The sequence below is a fragment of the Podarcis vaucheri genome (genome assembly GCF_965113315.1).
Source record: "Podarcis vaucheri genome assembly, chromosome: 13".
Lineage (NCBI taxonomy): Eukaryota > Metazoa > Chordata > Lepidosauria > Squamata > Lacertidae > Podarcis > Podarcis vaucheri.
The window spans coordinates 38,262,766-38,282,655 of NC_138751.1; the positions used below are offsets into that span (position 1 = coordinate 38,262,766).

Genomic DNA, 19,890 nt, shown 5'->3' on the forward strand with positions numbered 1-19,890 from the left:
TTATCAGCTGATCCACTAAGCCCGCTAAGCCGCTAATAGCGCTAATCCGCTAAGCCGCTAATGGGCTTGCTTCGCAAGACGAAAAAACCGCAAGACAAAGAGACTCGCGGAACGGATTCTTTTCGTCTTGCGAGGCACCACTATAAATGGTGTGCAGAGGTGGGTAGCACCGCTTTCTATCTGCACATATGTGCCTTTGCCACCTTACAATTCATAGCTAATTAGTCCGACCCTCTGCAATGCAGGAATATGCAGCTGTCCTGTGCGGGGATCAAACCTGCAACCTTGGCATTGCCAGCTCCCCAAGTGAGCTATCCAGAGAGCCATCCAGCCAGTTAGGCTTGGAGTCCAATACTTGAGTCCGCTTACCTTCACCCTGAGGTGCATCTCAGCTGAGGGGCTGCCATCCTTATCAGGCAGGTTTTGGTTGGAAATCTTCTTATTCCATCCATATTTGATTTCCTACTTGGATAGCCTGCACAGTGTACGTAGGAAGGGAATTAGGAAGAGATTGTGTGTGTGTGTTTTATTGATGTGGGAGACCCCATGACCCACGCTAGCTTTCCATGGGTATAGCCTCTCGATTCTTCTCAAGTTGCAGTTCCCGCCAAATGGGGTGTGTGTCATCATGATGCTAAACAGGGTGACTCCTGTAGTCTCTTCCTTCTGTTACCTATGCTGACTTGTTAGATGGCAGCAGGTGAAGAAGATGGAGAGGGGGGAACTAAGGTCTTTTTGATGCATCCTGGGATGCGGGTGGTGCTGTAGGTTAAACCACAGAGCCTAGGACTTGGCGATCAGAAGGTCGGCGGTTCAAATCCCCGCGACGGGGTGAGCTCCTGCCAACCTAGCGATTTGAAAGCACATCAAAGTGCAAGTAGATAAATAGGTACCGTTCCGGCGGGAAGGTAAACGGCATTTCCGTGTGCTGCTCTGGTTTGCCAGAAGTGGCTTAGTCATGCTGGCCACATGACCTAGAAGCTATATACTGGCTCCCTCGGCCAATAAAGCGAGATGAGTGCCGCAACCCCAGAGTCAGCCACGACTGGACCTAATGGTCAGGGGTCCCATTACCTTTAAGAACATCCCATTCAAACAGGAGTTGCAGATAAGGCCAGGAAAACTCCCCTGGCGCTGTCGGTAGCAGCAGAAGAAATTTTTGTGGGAAGACACATTTACGCGCAGTATGGATCGCACTAAATCTCACACAGGGGATATCCTTAAACTTCCAAACAACTGGACAGTGTGATTTAGATTGATACTTTGTTTTACGAAAATACCAGACTCCTCTCAGGAGAAATGGTAACTCTGCATATGTTCAGAGGCACTTCGCTGACAATGTAATAAAATTATTTAGTCGGTTGCGGCAGACTTGTTATATCAAGATGGGACCTAAGAGAAGAAGATGTGTGTGGCCATCTGGTGGGCCAGAGTGGTACTGCAGCCTTGATTCACAGCTTGCTTTCTTGACCTTGCATTGCAAGCCGCGCCACTTTTAAACAATAAGCTGGTCTGAGCGCCGCAACCCCAGAGTCGGTCACGACTGGACCTAATGGTCAGGGGTCCCTTTACCTTTTATGCCCCTTAAGGCATGCTATAATAGAGTGTAAGAACATGGGAGTAGGTTCTACTTCACCAGGGGCTAGAAATGATGGGGAAACAGGGGAAACATGTCTCCCAAACACTCACTCCCTCGCCCTCCCATCTTCCTCAGAATTTGAGCGCACTCACTACCCCGACGTCTTTGCCCGTGAACGCCTGGCAGCAAAGATCGACCTCCCGGAGGCCCGGATCCAGGTATGGCAAGGGAATCCGCTCGGCTGTGGGACAGGCCAACCTACGCTTCCTTCTCATTCCCCGTTGATTCCATTCCACTGTTCTTCCTCCCCGTCCAGGTCTGGTTCTCCAACCGCCGAGCTAAGTGGCGCCGGGAGGAGAAGCTGAGGAACCAGAGGCGCCAGGCGGGGGGCACCGGGGGCCACCTGAGCATAAACAGCAGTTTTGGCTCCGCGGGCAGCACTGTCTACCAGTCCCTCCCCCAGCCGACGGGGTCAGGTGAGGGCCGTGGACTCGGCTGACTCGTTCCCATTCCCCCATTCTTTCTTGGCTAACCCATCCCTGTCTGTCACAGGGAGGCCCTGTTGAACGTGGCCCTGGCCCCCAGTAAGAAGGGCTATCCACCAGTGGCGTAGCGTGGGGGTGCAGGGGGGGCCCGGCCGCACCGGGCGCAACATCTGGGGGTTGGGTTAGGGGGCGCAAATCCACGGGTTAGGGGGCACAAATTACTTGCCTTGCCCCGGGTGCTGACAACCCACGCTACGCCACTGCTATCCACCACTGACAACCGCATGACTTCTCTCTCTGTTACAGGCACCATGTTGGGCCGTACGGAAAGCGCCCTCAGCAACAACTATGGCGCCCTTCCGCCCTTGCCCACCTTCTCTATGGCCAACAGCCTCCCTATCCAGGTAAGCTTCTCAGAACCCCTTCTCAGGCTGAAGACCACATCCCCATAGCTGTCAGCCTTCCCTTTTTTTGTGGGAAATCCCCTTATCCCAGCGCCATTTCCCGTTGCTATCCCGGATTGTTAGATATCCTGTAGACTGTCCCCAGGACAGGTGAGGCGACTGATCCCTTATTTTCAAATCTGAAAGTTGACAGCTATGCATTCCCTTCTAGGCAAGCTTCCGAGGGCCACATGCCGGGGTGGGTGGGGCCAAAGGCAAAAAGTGGGCGGGGCAACAGATGAGAATCTTTCCTGTTGTACCAGAGGCGATAGTTCAGAGGTTCCCAAACTTATTTGGCCTACCCCTTGCCCCTGGAAATCTGCCTTCTTTAAGTGAACAAACAAAAAGATGCAGTGACAAATGTGCATTCTTTTATGTATCTGCATTTCTACCTACGTAGCAAAGGGAGATATTGTAAACCAGACACCTTAAAGCCGCAGCCTGCCTGCCATTGGACAAATAGGCAGGCAAGCGGTGGTCCGCTCCCCAGGCCTGGGTGAAGCCGAAAAGGGCCCACCCAATCCCAGGAAAGCCCCTCGCCTCCAGCACGACTGCAGGATCCAGGGGAGGCATTTTTTGCCATCCCGCAACAGCGCCTCACCTGGCGGTTAAGTGTCATTACACAACAGATGAAAAATGTACGAATGGTTTTCATAATTTTATTTTCTTCTCTTCTTTCTTAATGCTTCCACTGCCCCCTTATTTTTATCCAACGTCACGCAATTGCACCTGAGGCTGCTACTGCCCCCCTGGATCATTCCAGTGCCCTCCCACCACCCACTTAGGGAAACACTGGGCTAGTTTATAATTTATTGAATTTATATACCGCCCTATACCCGGGAGTCTCAGGGCGGTTCACAGAATAAAATCAAGATATAAAACCACAAAATACCTAATAAAAAATAAAAACAACAACCCAATAGCCCGCCCACAAAAAAAATTAAAATTAAAAGGGCATAGGATGTAAAATCGGATCAACCAAAGGCCTGGTTAAAAAGGAACATTTTTGCCTGGTGCCTAAAGGTGTATAATGAAGGCGCCAGGCGAACTTCCCTGGGGAGAGCATTCCACAGACAGGGAGCCACTGCAGAGAAGGCCCCGTTCTCGTGTTGCCACCCTCCGGACCTCTTGAGGAGGAGACACATGAAGGAGGGCCTCAGAAGATTATCTCAGGGTCTGGGTAGGTTCATATGGAAAGAGGCGGTCCTTGAGGTATTGCGGTCCTGAGCCGTTTAAGGCTTTCTAGGTCAAAACCAGCACTTTGAACTGGGCCTGGAAACTATTTAGTGGCCAGTGCAGTTGAACCAGGATCGGTGTAATAGGCTCAAACCGTCTCACTTTGGTGAGCAACCTGGCCGCTGAATTCTGTACCAGCTGAAGTTTCTGAACCATCTTCAGAGGTCTTCCATCCAGATGAGGAAGAGGCACTATTGGAATTCAAGATTCCATGTCCTAGCCAGGCAAAGACACCTGGGATGTGAAGCAGGACCAGCGAGGGGTGTGGCCTGGGGAGAGGAGGTGTGGCCTGGGGAGAGGGGCGTGGCCTGAGGTGCCACACCCTGGAACTGAAGACCCCTGCCTTAAAGACACATGTTCAGGGCCAGGCAGGCAGGAAGGCTGATTGAGATCCTTTGCTGCCGCTAACCTCCTTTCCTCTGTCGCATCTTGTCTGCCCCCAACAGCAGGCCGTGCCCCCCGTGGCCAGCCAGACGTCGTCTTACTCCTGCATGCTCCCCGGCGGCTCGTCAGTGCGAAGCTACGATTCATACACGCCCTCACAGCTCTCCTCTCATAACCTGAGCTCCAGCAACGGGGCCTCGACTGGTAATAGAAGGGCTGGGGGAATGGCCGGTGTGGAGTGAGCGAAGGGGATTTGGGATAAAGCAGGGTTTTCAGCAACCGGTGGGGAAGAGGAGATGGGGCACTGGTCAGCCACAGTTGCTTAACAGCCATGGTACCCCCCCCCAAAAAACCCCCATATAGAGCCATGTAAGAAGAAGGACAAGGAACGCTGGAATCCTTCCTGGGCAGTGATTATATTGTGAAATGCATAATGTGGCTTCTAGTATGCATTTTTAGAAATCCCACCTTCTGCATAAAGTGTGACTAAAACAACTTTCCAGTCCTTGCCATGTTGGAGCGCTAGTTAAAAACGTGTGTCGTCAGCTTCTGCTAAGAGAAACACAGTGTGTCTTTCACTTGTCAAGGCTGGTGTGCACATACGCCTAGCATAATTTCAGCTACCGCACTCTGACTTAGACTCTTCCTTTATAGAGACCACAAGCCAATAGTCAGCCCCAGGAAGGAAAAGATACTGAACATGAAATTTCGAATTCTGCAAAAGGCTCCCCAAAGCCAGGCAATTGGGTGAAAGCTGGAAGTGACTTTTTTCTTTCTTTCAAACGGTCAGAAGTAATCCACTCCAGTTTTGGTCTTTGGGGTGTGGCTGTCCAGCCCTGTCCTACTGCACAGGAGCATAATAAATTATACTCATTCAGACCATGATTGGTCCACCTAACTCAGTATATGACCAATACATTCACTGGCAGCAGTTCTCCAGGAATTCAGGCAAGAGTCTTTCTCACTGAGCTTTCAGCTTCAGAATAGAACTGCATCAGTGCTTTTGCTCTCTGCCATTTGAGCCCTGTGGGCATCAACCTTGATCTTGCCATTACTAGTGGGTGAAGGAGCTTTGCCAGCGAGTGGGCTTCTCCTTCCCCTCTGGCTCCAGCTTTTCCCTTTGCTCTGGCAAATGCTGAAGCACAGAGCAGCTCTCTGCATGCCTTGCTGCTTGTACAGCTGCAAATAAGCCCTGGAATGGAAGCTTCTCATGCACAAGAAGCTTGCTATAGTGTCTGGACACTTATGCCACAGGACTCTATTGTCTATCTCCCATTCAAGCACAATATATTATTTGCAGAAGTATACTCAATACGCAAGTTGGGACACAGGTGGTGCTGTGGGTTGAACCACAGAGCCTAGGACTTGCCGATCAGAAGGTTGGCAGTTCAAATCCCCGTGACGGGGTGCAACCTAGCAGTTTGAAAGCACAAAGTGCAAGTAGATAAATAGGTACTACTCCAGTGGGAAGGTAAATGGCGTTTCCATGCGCTGCTCTGGTTCACCAGAAGCGGCTTAGTCATGCTGGCCACATGACCCGGAAGCTGTACGCCGGCTCCCTTGGCCAATAAAGCAAGATGAGTGCCACAACCCCAAAGTCGGTCACGACTGGACCTAATGGTCAGGGGTCCCGTTACCTTTACTTTACTCAATACGCAGGTCATATCTTCCCTGTCTTTCTTGCCCAATAGTCTGCAGGCAAGATAGGATAAGTTTTTATTTTAATTTCATAAGGATAGGGAAATCTCGATCAAACTTGAGTGACACAGAGAGGACAGACATAAGAACTGGGGTAATGTAACATAACTTGCATACGCACTGTACATTGAAAGCACATGGCATCCTGTGGATAATTCTGGGAACTATAGTTTTTGGGGGTAGGTGCTAGGAATTGCAGGGTTGTGAAGGCTAATCTACACTTCCCAGGATTCTTTGTGGGGAAGCTTTAAAGGTATGGTGTTTATGCATACCGTGTGAGCTATGACCGTCAAAAAACAAGAACTGCAATATTGAATGCCTTTATTAGACTCTACTATAGATTCTAATCTAACCTTAGAGCCACCCGTGTTTAGAAGTATCCGCGTCCCCCAGAACTCTTGCCTGTTAATAAGCAAAGTGTGGACTTATATATATTTTAAAGTTCTTGCTTTTTCCTTCCAGCACCTGCTGATGTGTCTTGAGACACCCTCCCCCCATTTTTTTGCACAGGCCAGGGTGTAAACAATTAACAGCTGTATTATTGTGCACATTTACCTGAGAGCAAGTTCCATTGAGCACAGTGAGACTTAACAGGACCACTCTGCAAATCAGGTGTACACATAAGCTTTGGGGGGAAAGAAAGAAAACTAAGGTATTCCAGTAGTCAGATAAGGAGTACCTACACCATGGGTAGGCAAACTAAAGCCCGGGGGCCAGGTCTGGCCCAATTAGCTTCTAAATCCGGCCTGCGGACGGTCCAGGAGTCAGCGTGTTTTTACATGAGTAGAATTGTGTTCTTTTATTTAAAATGCATCTCTGGGTTATTTGTGGGGCATAGGAATTTGTTCATTTCCCCCCAAAAAAATATAGGCCGGCCCCCTAAAAGATCTGAGGGACAGTGGACCGGCCCCCTGCTGAAAAGGTTTGCTGACCCCTGACCTAGACAATGGGTAGGCAAACTAAGGCCCGTAAGCCGGATCCGGCCCAATCGCCTTCTAAATCCAGCCCATGGATGGTCCAGGAATCAGCGTGTTTTTACATGAGTAGAATGTGCCCTTTTATTTAAAATGCATCTCTGGATTATTTATGGGGCATAGAAATTTGTTCTTTTTCTTTTTTCAAAATATAGTCCTGCCCCCCACAAGGTCTGAGGGACAGTGGACTGGCCCCCTGCTGAAAATGTTTACTGACCCCTGACCTAGACTGTGCAGCAGAAAACCCTCTTCCACCTAGTGAAGCCATGTCTGTCTATAACCTCTGGATTCTCAGAGCAGGAGGCAGGCGTTTGTGTGGAAGTATTGAGCTGTTGGGAGGGGACAGTTCACCTCCTTCCTGGCTGTCTTGATTTAGACAGCAGCGGGTAGTATACGGACCTGCCCTTCCTTTCACAAATTGCCGTTAACAAGGCAGTTGTTGAAACCAAAGGAGCAGGTCGCAACGTATCTTTCAGGGCCTCAAAAACCTCTGCAAGGGACTTGTCCTTCTTTAACCTTTGTCAGAATATTAATTCTTGCGTTGCCTTCCCTGCAGTCAGGGTAGTTCATTAGGGCAAAAACTTGGTTTGCTCCTCAAATCCTAAACGCTTTGACTACAATAGGCCACTGATCCCAACATGTTTCGTTTTTCAGTTTGGCACAGTTAGTTCATGAAGAGTGGTACTCAACATATTTACCGTATTTTTCGCTCTATAAGACGCACCAGACCACAAGACGCACCTAGTTTCTGGAGGAGGAAAACGGGGGGGGGGGGGGGATTCTGAATCTCAGAAGCCAGAACAGCAAGAGGGATTGCTGCGCAGTGAAAGCAGCGATCCCTCTTGCTGTTCTGGCTTCTGGGATAGCTGTGCAGCCTGCATACGCGCCATAAGACGCACACACATTTCCCCTTACCTTTTAGGAGGGAAAAAGTGAGTCTTATAGAGCAAAAAATACGGTACTTCATTCGTGCAAAGACGGATGGATGCTTGGGCAAATCCCAAATTTGCTGCGGAGGGTTGGGGGAGCCCCTGGAACAAATTGGGGGGGGGCATGCAGCAGGGAGTAGAGTAGGCAGTGTTCATACCCTCCAACATGTAGAGTCTCAAAACTGGGACACAAGGCTTCCTGGACGTGCTTCCGCGGGAGTCATGTGACCTGTGGGAGATCATGGGAGACCAAAGGAAGCACTTTTTTCTCGCCATGCCCCGAAAAAAGCACTTGAGGGTGCAAAATCGTGGCACCCCAAATGCCTGCCACGCTCTCGTGGGGTGGGGGAAGTGTGATGTCCTGGGACACTTGTGGGGTATGAGAATTTGGTTGTGCAAACCACTTTGCACCAATGAAACAAGCTACAGTGGTGCCCCGCAAGACGAAATTAATTCGTTCCGCAATTTTTGCCGTCTAACGAATTTTTCTTCTTGCGAAGCACGGTTTAAACGGTTTAACAAAGTCGCAAGACGTTTTCGTCTTGCGAAGCAAGCCCATAGGGGAATTCGTCTTGCGAGGCAAATCGCGAATGAAAAAACCTTTCGTCTAGCGAGTTTTTTGTCTTGCGAGGCGTTCGTCTTGCGGGGCACCACTGTACTTAGTGCTGCAACCCAATATTTATACAGTGGTACCTCGGGTTAAGAACTTAATTCGTTCCGGAGGTCCGTTCTTAACCTGAAATTGTTCTTAACCTGAAGCACCACTTTAGCTAATGGGGCCTCCTGCTGCTGTTCTTAACCTGAAGCACTATTTCTGGGTTAGCGCAGAAGCGTATGTAACCTGAAGTGTATGTAACCCGAGGCACCACTGCACATTTATTTGCTGAACTGAAAAAATTGGGCTTTGCAGCCTATAACGTTTGGGGTGATTCCTTCTATTTCCTGACTATTTTCCTCTTCTCTCTCTCTGTCTCTCTCTCTTTCTAGGGTTAATCTCTCCAGGAGTGTCTGTTCCTGTCCAAGTCCCTGGTGGGGACCCTGACCTTGCCCAGTATTGGCCAAGGTTACAGTGAGGAAAGAAGTGGAACAGACTGGGGGGGGAACGGGGCGGGGGTGGAAACGGACGGCGGAAGGAAAGGGGGAGATGAATAGTCTGCTTACACGCCACACATTTAAAGCGCATGGCTGGCCCCAGAGAATCTTGGGAAGTATTCGTTCATCCCTGCCGGAGCTACAGTCCACTGCACCCTTAGCAAACTATGATTCCCAGGATTCTTTGGGGGACATAATGTGCTTTAAACGTGCAGTGTGTACAGAAGGGACTTTCCTTCCGCAGCGGGGAGGGGAATGGCAATATCTGGGGGAAGGAGCATTGGAGAGGGCCTTCCTCAACTTTGTGTATCTATGTTAGGCAACCACGTCTGTGTGTTTGGTGGCAGGCCTCCTCTTTGCCTCAGTGTGCGCACCATGCGTGCGCCATCGGGGGGAATGGGGACCGTCCTTTGGTCATCTTGTCTCTTTCTTCCCAATCCACATTCCGTCTCGCGACTTTCTCCTCCCTTTCTTCCCTTTCCACCTCCCACCTTGCCCTTTAGGTGGCACTAAGAGTGAGGGGAGCGGGGAAGGGGGAACTGCCGGAAGTATGGCAGGAAGAGAGAGGAAACATTGGGGATTCAGCACAAAGGATTTGGGGCAGACCAGGGAGAGAACCGATGACCCTTTGGGGAACTGGAGGAAAGCTTGAACCTTGGAAAAGGGCGGACAAACCTTGAAATCTAAAGCAAACATCGGGGCAAGAAGAACTGTGGCAACGGCCGCATTGGAATCCTGTGAAAATAATTGCCAAATTGAGTACCAGCGAAGGATCACATGGGGAAAAGGACACACTAGTCCCCTTTCAAGCTGTTGCAAGGGGTGGAGGGTGGGCGGAATAAAACTGTGACCATTTGGAAGAATCACCATCATCATTTTATTATTGATATGCCGCCCATCTGACTGGGTTTCCCCAGCCACTCTGGGCAACTTCTGACAAAATATATTGCTAGACTCACAGCAGCAGCAGTTCTAGACCTCCAAATCCACTTGTGTCTCCTTGGCCACTCTGCCAGCCGAAGATCAAACGGCTACTTACAGCTCTTCTGCATCGCTCTCTGTCTCTCTCGGTTGGACAGGACTTGCCAAGGGACAGTCTTCACCCACGGCAGCTGGAAAAAGCAGCTGAACCGCTCAGCAATGCCCACTATCGCCAACAGACTTTGTGATCACTGTGATGTACCACCTGACGGAAGTTTTGTAAATCTGACCCTTGTCAGTTGGTGCCAAGCATTCACCCTTCCCATTTTCTGCCCCCCTGTAGAGTCTTATGGGATAGATGGTGTTTATATGAGGCCTTGGGGCCCCCCCTGCAGATTGGGGACCGTTGCTGTAGCGTTACTTCCTGGGTGCGCGGAGTTCAGTCGCTCTTCCCCTTTGCAAGCCGGTCCTATAAACCGCTCCCCACCTGTCTCTTCGTTCACTCTGCCTCGCCTTCTCCGTTCCCCTCTTCTCCTCTCCCCGCATGGATTTCACTTAGCTGCGTTTTCACACAGATCCCGGAGGGCTAGGGACCCCCCTCTCTCTGACCTGCACAAAATGGCCCTCTGACCACCCACACATGCACGCTACCACCTGTAGGCGCAAACTGTTTTCACGTGTGTTAATAAAGGACCCGTGTAAATAACGCTGTGTGTGAGTCTGTGTGGTTCCGCGGTGCTATCTCAGTTGTGGCTGGTGTGGCACAGTGGCAGAGAGACTCCCCCCCCCCCGCCGGGAGAAGGTGGCCAGCCTATAGATGTGAGGTCTGGAATAAGCTGGAACTCAACAAGAACTCACTTCCGGCACCTGACAGGTGGGCACCATTGCTATTATAAGAGATCAAGGGAGGTTCTCGTGGAGTTTCGGCACCTGTGTTTTTTTAGGAAAATTGCACTTGCTGGGACAGTTGTGGCTGCTGGCCTGGTCATAGGCAATATATATTTATGCAACAAAACAACACCACCACAAACTGGCTTATAGATATAAAACCAATTTTACTAGAATAGAGATAGACTTGTAACCATTCAAGCATCAAACATACTAAGGTGCCATGTGCAAAACAAAGCCTGGAGATACTGTAAACATGGAGTGGATAAATGTACAACTGTATCTTAACAAATTGCATGTGCAATAAACATTATACAGACTGGATAAATGAACCGTTCAACAAGTAGCGTAAGTCCAATCACAGAACGGCAACCCCATACCGCCACAATGGCAAGGGTAGCACACTGGAGAATATGAAAAAGTTTTTCAAACCCACCAACTTGAATAATAATAATAATTTATTATTTATACCCCGCCCATGTGGCTTGGTTTCCCCAGCTACTTCAGGCGGCTCCCAACAGAATATTAAAAGCACGCTAAAACATCAAACATTAAAAATGTTCCTAAACAGGGCTGCCTTCAGATGCCTGCTAAAAGTCAGATTGTTGTTTATTTCTTTGACATCAGATGGGAGCGCGTTCCACAGGGCGGCTGCCACTACTGAGAAGGCCCTCTGCCTGGTTCCCTGTAACCTCACATATCACGGTGAGGGAACCGCCAATAAATAAAAATACATAGCTAACTGAGGTTCTGCCCCCCACAACAAAAGGCCTGTCCCCCTAACAAATGGCATCCTCACCCCCCACCCCAAAAATCCTATCTACACCCATGACTGCTGGGTCAAGAAAGGTGGTTATTAATTTGGGAGAAGCACGCCAAACAAAACAGAAGTTTGTTTGGCAGTCATTCCGATTTACTTGCACAGAGCTTAGTTGGAGGTTTGACTATCCTGGTCTTTATTGAGCATTCTCTCTTGTTTGTTTATGGGGCAGTTCTATGACAATAAGCATTCAGCCTCATTTGCTTACAGGATATTTACACATCTTCCCACTAATTGTTTAATTTGTTCCACAGTTTCCCATCTGCAAAGAGTGCCTTAAAAAAAAAAAAGCAGGTTTGTTGCACTTTATTCCGCTTTAATTTGTCCAAAGCTTAAATTTCTGTGCTCCGAATCCCTCCTGTGAAATAGTGGCAGTTTGTAGGCACCCTGAGTGTAAATAGGGGTGAGGGAAAACTTTGACTCTCCAGATGTTTCAGGATTCCATCTAATATCAGCTCCAGCCAGCATGACCAAAGGTTATGGGTGTTGTAGTACAGCAATGTTCGGAGGGCAGAAGGTTCCCATCTCTGATACAAAGGTAAGGGTAAAGGGACCCCTGTTAGGTCCAGTCATGTCCGACTCTGGGGTTGCGGCGCTCATCTCGCTTTATTGGCCGAGGGAGCCGGCGTACAGCTTCCGGGTCATGTGGCCAGCATGACTAAGCCGCTTCTGGCAAACCAGAGCAGAGCACGGAAACGCCGTTTACCTTCCCGCCGGAGCGATACCTATTTATCTACTTGCACTTTGACGTGCTTTTGAACTGCTAGGTTGGCAGGAGCAGGGACCGAGCAACGAGAGCTCACCCTGTCTCGGGGATTCAAACCGCCGACCTTCTGATCAGCAAGTCCTAGGCTCTGTGGTTTAACCCACAGCGCCACCCGTGTCCCAGATACAAAGGTACTGATGATCAAAATAAGGATGCAGGAGAAATTTGATTCAGTTTGCATTTGAAGCAGAATTGATCAAATCTGCGCTTGCCGAAACAATATGAGAACCAAAACATACCTATTCTTCCAAATTCGCACCTATCCGAATTTTGTGATGCAATTTTCCAACCAGAATTTACAGAATGTATATATAAGGGGAAAGTGTGCATTAACACATCCTATTAAGAGAAACTGCTTGCAAAAATGTGCACACTTGTCACAATTGCATACAAAAAAATGTATTTATTAGGAGATATAATGCTGAATAATTTTCATGAGCATTTAAAAAAAACAAACCAAATTGCATATTGTTGCCAAAATGTGGAGAACTGAATTTCAGATTGGGGGGTGGGGAATGAGAAATGGAGAGAACTCACATTGGCAGATCATTCCATCCCCAACAAAGGTATGGTAGCAAAGCAGATAAAACAAGGGAGGCAGCAAAATTTAACAAACACAAGTTTTAAGATTTATTAAAACAAAGCAAAACTCAAAAGCTCTTGAGATGGATGCGGTTGGATTATAGCTTTGGATATCATGTGTGAACTTTGAAAACCCTGTCCGTTACATGCCGTTATTACAGTTTGCTTCTCTTTCTGATGCCTTCTTGTGCATCAACACATTTATAGCTATTTCAAGGGTGTTTTCTGTTTGTCCTATGCTCTTTGCTCAGCAAGCATCCTGCCCCTTACTCCACCCACTTTTTGGGGTGGTGTTTTTTCCTGGAGCACATGAGAAGGAAAAGCAACTGTGCCTGTGGTTTTGGGGTGCTAAATAGCAGCGAGGGCTGTGTGTCTCATGGCTCTGGACCACGTGTAGACTTTGATAGGTTGAAGGCATTATATATATATATATATATATATATATATATATATATATATATATAATATCACACACAAAAAGGAAATATAGAAGGAAAGAAATATCCATCACCTCCTAGCAACTAAAAAGGAAGAAAAGAAAACAACAATAGTGCATTTAATAGTTCTCACAATACATCTAACATAAAAATGACTTTTTTCTACTTCTATTTCTCATCAATTATTCACTGCCATATTATAACATGTTTTGGTTTTGATATTATTTATTCTATCCTAGGTTTTCCATCAGACTTAAAACTCCTACTGAAGTTATTCAAATGCTGCTACAGACTTCATGCTGTCATTACTATTTTTCAGATAAATTTTAAAGGCTTCCAATTTTGAGACAAATACTTCCTTTGATTTATTTTTCATTCTTTTATTCGGCATTCTCAGGAAGCTGTGCAATTGAAGAATCCAGATTTTTTTCAGTTCATTGGGTTATAACCAACTCAGTTTCCCGTTACTGAAATTGATAGGCCTAAGTCAGTTGTGTCCATTAATTTTAACGAGTCTGCTCCGAAAATGACTAGCATTGCAACCCAGAGAAGCTTTGACTGAATTAGGAAAAGCAAATACAGACCATTGAATTGTGCAAATTTCAGTTTGTACCCTGGTTGCAGGGGTGTTTGTTTCTAGGTTTCACAGAGGTGACAATCGCAACTCTACAGTAACACAACTGCCTGTTTAGCTCACTGTGAAGACACAAACAAGAGCTTCAGTGTGACAAGAGATATCCATAACACCCCACTGGTGCCAGTGCCAGCTCCAAGCTTTGGGGCAGCTATTGGGCACGATGCCCTCAGTGGGCCCTCATCTCATACTCATGCCCAGCCCTGCTGCCCTCTACCTCTACCTCTAAATCCTGGCCATGGAACCACCCAAGGCAAGTAGATGATGCCCATCCATCTCATTCTTGTCAGTGCATGATTAGAGAGGGCGGGTAGGCAGGAAGTGACAACACAGAAGAGAAGCAGCAGGACAGGAAGTTCCAGGGGTTGGCCACTTGCAGCTGTATACGCCTTTGCTGCTGCTCAGTAATGCCTATCCCTGGCGCCAACCTCAATTGCTGCTTTGATTTTGGACACTAAAGTTTTGATGCTAAATGGGTGTAAGGAGTACAGTGGTGCCTCGCAAGACGCAAAGAATCCGTTCGGTGATTCTCTTCGTCTAGCGGTTTTTTTGTCTTGCGAAGCAAGCCCATTGACGGATTAGAGGATTAGCGCTATTAGCGGCTTTTAGCGGCTTATCAGCTTATTGGATCAGCTGATAAGCGGTTTAGCAGCTTAGAAAAAGGGGGGAGGGGAAAAAACCCGCAGGAACTCGCAAGACGTTTTCGTCTTGCGAAGCAAGCCCATAGGAGATTTGTTTTGCGAAGCACCTCCAAAACGGAAAACTCTTTCGTCTAGCGAGTTTTCCGTCTTGCGAGGCATTCGTCTTGCGGGGCACCACTGTACGTTACTTGGAACAGCAGCTGGTACACAAAACCGATAGGTATTATTGCAAGCCTTCATCTTGAGAATATTGCAAAAGAGTTTGGGGGGTGGGTGTCACACACTTTCTAGGACAGTTGCTTGATGAAAGACATCTTTATCAGTGAGTCGTGTGAGTTTTAGTTGATTAAGAAGTTTACTAGACTAGTTAGGTGGTTAAATTTTCCAAGTGAGAAAAACGTTTTTTATAGAAACATTTATTTGCTTTTCAAATGCTCTGTTCTTGCGTTGCAACAGCCATTAGGTCAGAAGAGCCATCTTACAAATACTCCATTTTCGTGCCCTCGGGTAGTCAGTCGTAGGCTGTGACATGACCTCAATTAAATAAGCCTTGACAAAATAGGTGATAACTTTAAGGGGATTTTTTTTTGTCAATGATCAGCTACAGTAATAAATTTTAAAATGTTTTGGGCAACTTTGAAAAAGGGTGCCCCAATTAATCAGGCAGTTTGCAAGAATCGTAGCAATTATTTTTAACACAGCTGACATGCGCTATCTTTAAAGCACGTTTGAAGTACATTCACGCCCCAGTCAAAGAATTCTGGGCACTGTTTGTTAAAGGTTGCTGGGAAGAGTAACTCTGCGAGGAGCAGTAAACAACTGAAGCAGTTGGAAGTTTCTGAGTTGTCTTAAATCGCAGCATACCTGCTGCTTCCAGGGGAATGGGGAAAATTGCATCATTCATTCATTTCACAAGATTTGTATGCTACATACAAATAAAGGTAAAGGTAAAGGTACCCCTGCCCGAACGGGCCAGTCTTGCCAGACTCTGGGGTTTGTGCGCCCATCTCACATCTATTGGCCGGGGGCCAGCGCTGTCCGGGGACACTTCCGGGTCACGTGGCCAGCGTGACAACGCTGCTCTGGCGAGCCAGAGCCGCACACGGAACGCCGTTTACCTTCCCGCTGGTAAGCGGTACCTATTTATCTACTTGCCCCCGGGGGTGCTTTCGAACTGCTAGGTTGGCAGGCGCTGGGACCGAGCAGCGGGAGCGCACCCCGCCGCGGGGATTCGAACCGCCGACCTTTCGATCGGCAAGCCCTAGGCGCTGAGGCTTTAGCCCACAGCGCCACCCGCGTCCCCTGCTACATACAAATAAAGAACCCCAAAGCGGTTTACAAAAATGACAACATTGTGATGCAGACTACAAGGCAAGCAAGGAAATCTGTATAAGATGTTATGCAGGAAGGAGTGGGATGAAAGGAGGGGAACATCTCCCATCCAATCCCCATTCTTTTTGTTCTATAAGGATGGAATCTATTAGGCTTCAGCAGTCACACAACAATCAGAAGTTCAATAAGTGAAGCTGTTCCCATCCCTGCTCATCCATGCTGGACGGAAAACTGTACCTGCTGAATTTCAACCCAGGACAAAGCTTATTTAATACAAGTCGCAAGATGCCCAGTCAGAAATGCCGCCATTCCTTAAAAAGGTGGAAGGGGGAACTGGGAAACTGGCAATGACATCGGCAATTCCAAATCCTGGGCTCTCAGTCTGTGCTCAGAGTAACATCGGGTCCTGTTTTCTTCGGAAGGTAATTTGGTACTGTTTTCGATGTCTTTCTTCTTATGGCTGGGTCTATTCTTAGTTCCTGTTTATTCGCAGACCCCCCCACCCCGCCCTGTCCTCCCAACAGCAAGATGTGAGAACCACAAAACACACCACACCCCCCCTGAGATTGGAGCACCTGCAAGCAGGAAGTGGTTGGAGGCAGTTGGCCAAGGGTGGGGGACCACTTTGTGTATGTTTTTGAGTATGCGCCAAGGTGCGGTTGAAGCGGGGACTGGGCACCGGTTCCCAAAAGGTACCGCCAACTTGGGAGTTGCTGCAAAGGGTTGTGGGAGGAATGTGCCCTCCGTGAGCACTCTCTTGAGAATTGGAGCAGAGGACTAGGGCGTTCAGATTTAGAAAAAAAAATCAAAATAAGCGGGGAAGGAATCACCACCCCAGGGGTCAGCAACCTTTTTCAGCCGTGGGCCCTCAGACCATGTGGTGGGCCGGACTGTATTTGGGGGGGGGGAGGAATTCCTATGCCCCACAAATAACCCAGAGATGCATTTTAAATAAAAGCACACATTCTCCTCACGTGAAAACACCAGGCAGGCCCCACAAATAACCCAGAGGTGCATTTTAAATAAAAGGACACATTCTACTCATCTAAAAACACGCTGATTCCCAGACCATCCGCAGGCCGGATTTAAAAGGTAATTGGGCCGTATCCGGCCCCCGGGCCTTAGGTTGCCTACGCCTGCCCCACCCTATAAAATTTATATACTGCTTGATTGAAAGTGGGGGGCAAGACCTCAAGGCGAATTACAAAATAATAAAACAAGTTTCCAACAACAATTAAAAACCTTCAGAAATAATTAAAATTGACGATAAGCTAGAGGTGCATAAAATCATGCGTAAGTGTGTAAAATAATTCACGGTGTAGAGAAAATGGATGGAAGTTTTTTTTAATCTCTGGTCACACCCATGTCCTAAGTTTAAAGCACCCAGCTCCTGCAAAGAATCATGGGAGTTGTGGATTACCCTTCACAGGACCACAATTCCCCGTACCCTTAACAAACTACAGTTCCCAGGATGCTTTGGGGGGGAAGCTATGCGTTTTAATGTGCTTTAGGATATGACTTTTCATTAGAAGACGCCCAAAAGTTCCCAAGAGAAAGCACACAGCAGCGCACAGATTAAGAACGATGCAATTTGCTACCACAAGTGGTGGTGATTACAGACAGTGGATCTCCCATGATTTCAGAAGGGACGCTTTCCGCCCCAGCTGGAGATGGCAAGGACTGAAACAGGGATCTTCTGAGACCCGCTCTAGCACTGGGCTGTAGCTCTTGCCCCATCCCATCAGCTGGTAGCAAGGATGGGAGCACAAGAAGAAACCTCAATCTGAGTCAGAGCACTGGTCCATTCAGATCACCATTCTTGAAAGGCAGTGGCTTTGCATGGTTTCAGGCAGGGGACACTGCTAACGCTCCCTGGAGAGGCCAGGGATTTGAACCTGGGACATTCTCCATGCAAATCACATGCTCTGCTACTGAGATATGGCCTCTGCTACTCCAGGGCGAAGACAACACATCCTTTGCTGTGTGCCTATATGTGCATACGTGCGCCTGCACCATTTAAATTGTTTAAACCTGGGATGGCCAACAGGTAGATCACCGGATGTCTTCGGTAGATTGCAGGACCCCTCCCACCCACCCCAAAAAAAGCTCAACAATTTTGGTCAGTCCAGTGGGTAGATTACCATCAGTTTTTGGGGGTTTTTTATAGTGGGAGTAGATCACAGTCCAGCATCTTAAAAAGCAGAGACATAACCTTACCAACAAAGGTCTGTATAGTTAAAGCTATGGTTTTCCCAGTAGTGATGTATGGAAGTGAGAGCTGGACCATAAAGAAGGCTGATCGCCGAAGAATTGATGCTTTTGAATTATGGTGCTGGAGGAGACTCTTGAGAGTCCCATGGACTGCAAGAAGATCAAACCTATCCATTCTGAAGGAAATCAGCCCTGAGTGCTCACTGGAAGGACAGATCGTGAAGCTGAGGCTCCAATACTTTGGCCACCTCATGAGAAGAGAAGACTCCCTGGAAAAGACCCTGATGCTGGGAAAGATGGAGGGCACAAGGGGAAGGGGACAACAGAGGACAAGATGGTTGGACGGTGTTCTCGAAACTACCAGCATGAGTTTGACCAAACTGCGGGAGGCGGTGGAAGACAGAAGTGCCTGGCGTGCTCTGGTCCATGGGGTCACGAAGAGTCGGACATGACTAAACAACAACAGATCACAGTCTCTTGGAAGTTGGAGAAGCCTGGTTTAAACTAACACATCTTTGTGTTCATCTGCATGTCACTTGCATTATGTACACACACTCTGAACACATTAGTGTACATGCTAATTCCCTCTTAGGTAGCTTTTTTTCTATTTTAAAAAGTCGCATATACAAAGAGGGGAGGGGGGAGAATGGTCTCAATCCACACGCAATGCGCCTGAAAATTTACCCCATTGGTTTGCCCAAACTGCAAGGACATAAGAGTAGCCTTGTTCAAAGATTTAAATTTACCATTTGGGAGATTGATTGGGTATCAGATTGGCTTTTCGTTAGGGGACAGGTGTCCCTACCCCTCTGCAAAAGCAAAGTGTTTCACCTTTTTTTGAATACATTTTATTAGAGTTTATAAAGAGAGATACAAAATTTAATATTGAGTATCTTTTTTTGTCCAACAGTAATCTAAATACAGTGGTACCTCGGGTTAAGTACTTAATTTGTTCCGGAGGTCCGTTCTTAACCTGAAACTGTTCTTAACCTGAGGCACCACTTTAGCTAATGGGGCCTCCTGCTGCTGCTGTGCCGCCGCTGCGCAATTTCTGATCTCATCCTGAAGCAAAGTTTTTAACCCAAGGTAATATTTCTGGTTTAGCGGAGTCTGTAACCTGAAGCGTATGTAACCTGAGGTACCACTGTAGAATTAAAACACAGAGAAATGGGGGGAAAGAAAAAGGAGGACGAAGAGAAAAAGAGAAATGATACGAAGAAAGAGATAGAAAAGAACTTAAAAGAGAGAACAGAAAAGATAAAACACAGAAATTAAAGAAGTTCTGATTCTTCATTTATCTGCTATATATCAACATTAGTCACTTCGTCCTCTCCAACATAACATCCAACAAAACCACTTTCCACAACCTTATCAGAGTGTTTTCGCCTTTTCAAGGAGAAATGTCTGTGGCGACCCTAAGTTAACATTCTTTGGAATGCCTGGCTTTTAATAATTATTTTAACCATGCAATGTCGTTTCATCCTGTCTTGTGTATGACTTTTGCTATGGCCTCCGCTACCCCAGAATAAATAGCATGCCTCTCTATCTATTGTCATTATTCATTGCCCACCCAAAATCCCAGGGGTGAGTGACAGCATTAAAATACCATGTTTAAAATAAAATAAAATAAAATAAAATAAAATAAAATAAAATAAAATCTGGAGCCTGGAGTTTACAGGCAGAGGCACCCCCGGGCCTCCTCCCACCCCACCCCCTGCCCTTATGAGGACACAGCTTAACCCGCCCTGCCCTTCACCCCCCCCCCTGGCTCCCCCTCCCCAGCTGCTGTTTCCTGTTTACCAGCTGAAGCGGGAGCCTTTCATCAGTGGGTTTCTGAG

The 19,890-nt window shown here is 47.6% G+C and overlaps 1 protein-coding gene across 20 annotated transcripts in view; it reads left to right on the forward strand.

Annotated features, from left to right (window-relative positions):
• Positions 1–10,447, forward strand: part of LOC309516031 (paired box protein Pax-6-like) — a 55,769-nt gene extending 45,322 nt beyond the window's left edge. For 17 of the 20 annotated variants that reach the window (XM_082194508.1, XM_082194507.1, XM_082194512.1 and 14 more), the window contains 5 exons: positions 1,715–1,797; positions 1,896–2,055; positions 2,371–2,468; positions 4,190–4,331; positions 8,716–8,818. In XM_082194508.1, the coding sequence (XP_082050634.1) occupies positions 1,715–1,797; positions 1,896–2,055; positions 2,371–2,468; positions 4,190–4,331; positions 8,716–8,801 (569 nt within the window). In that variant the 3' untranslated portion in view covers positions 8,802–8,818. Of the gene's footprint in view, positions 1–1,714; positions 1,798–1,895; positions 2,056–2,370; positions 2,469–4,189; positions 4,332–4,781; positions 5,447–5,786; positions 5,974–8,715; positions 8,819–9,899 lie in introns of those variants that run through there. The other 3 variants (XR_014212742.1, XM_082194514.1, XM_082194513.1) reach the window with 3 other exon arrangements.
• Positions 10,448–19,890: the final 9,443 nt, after the last annotated feature.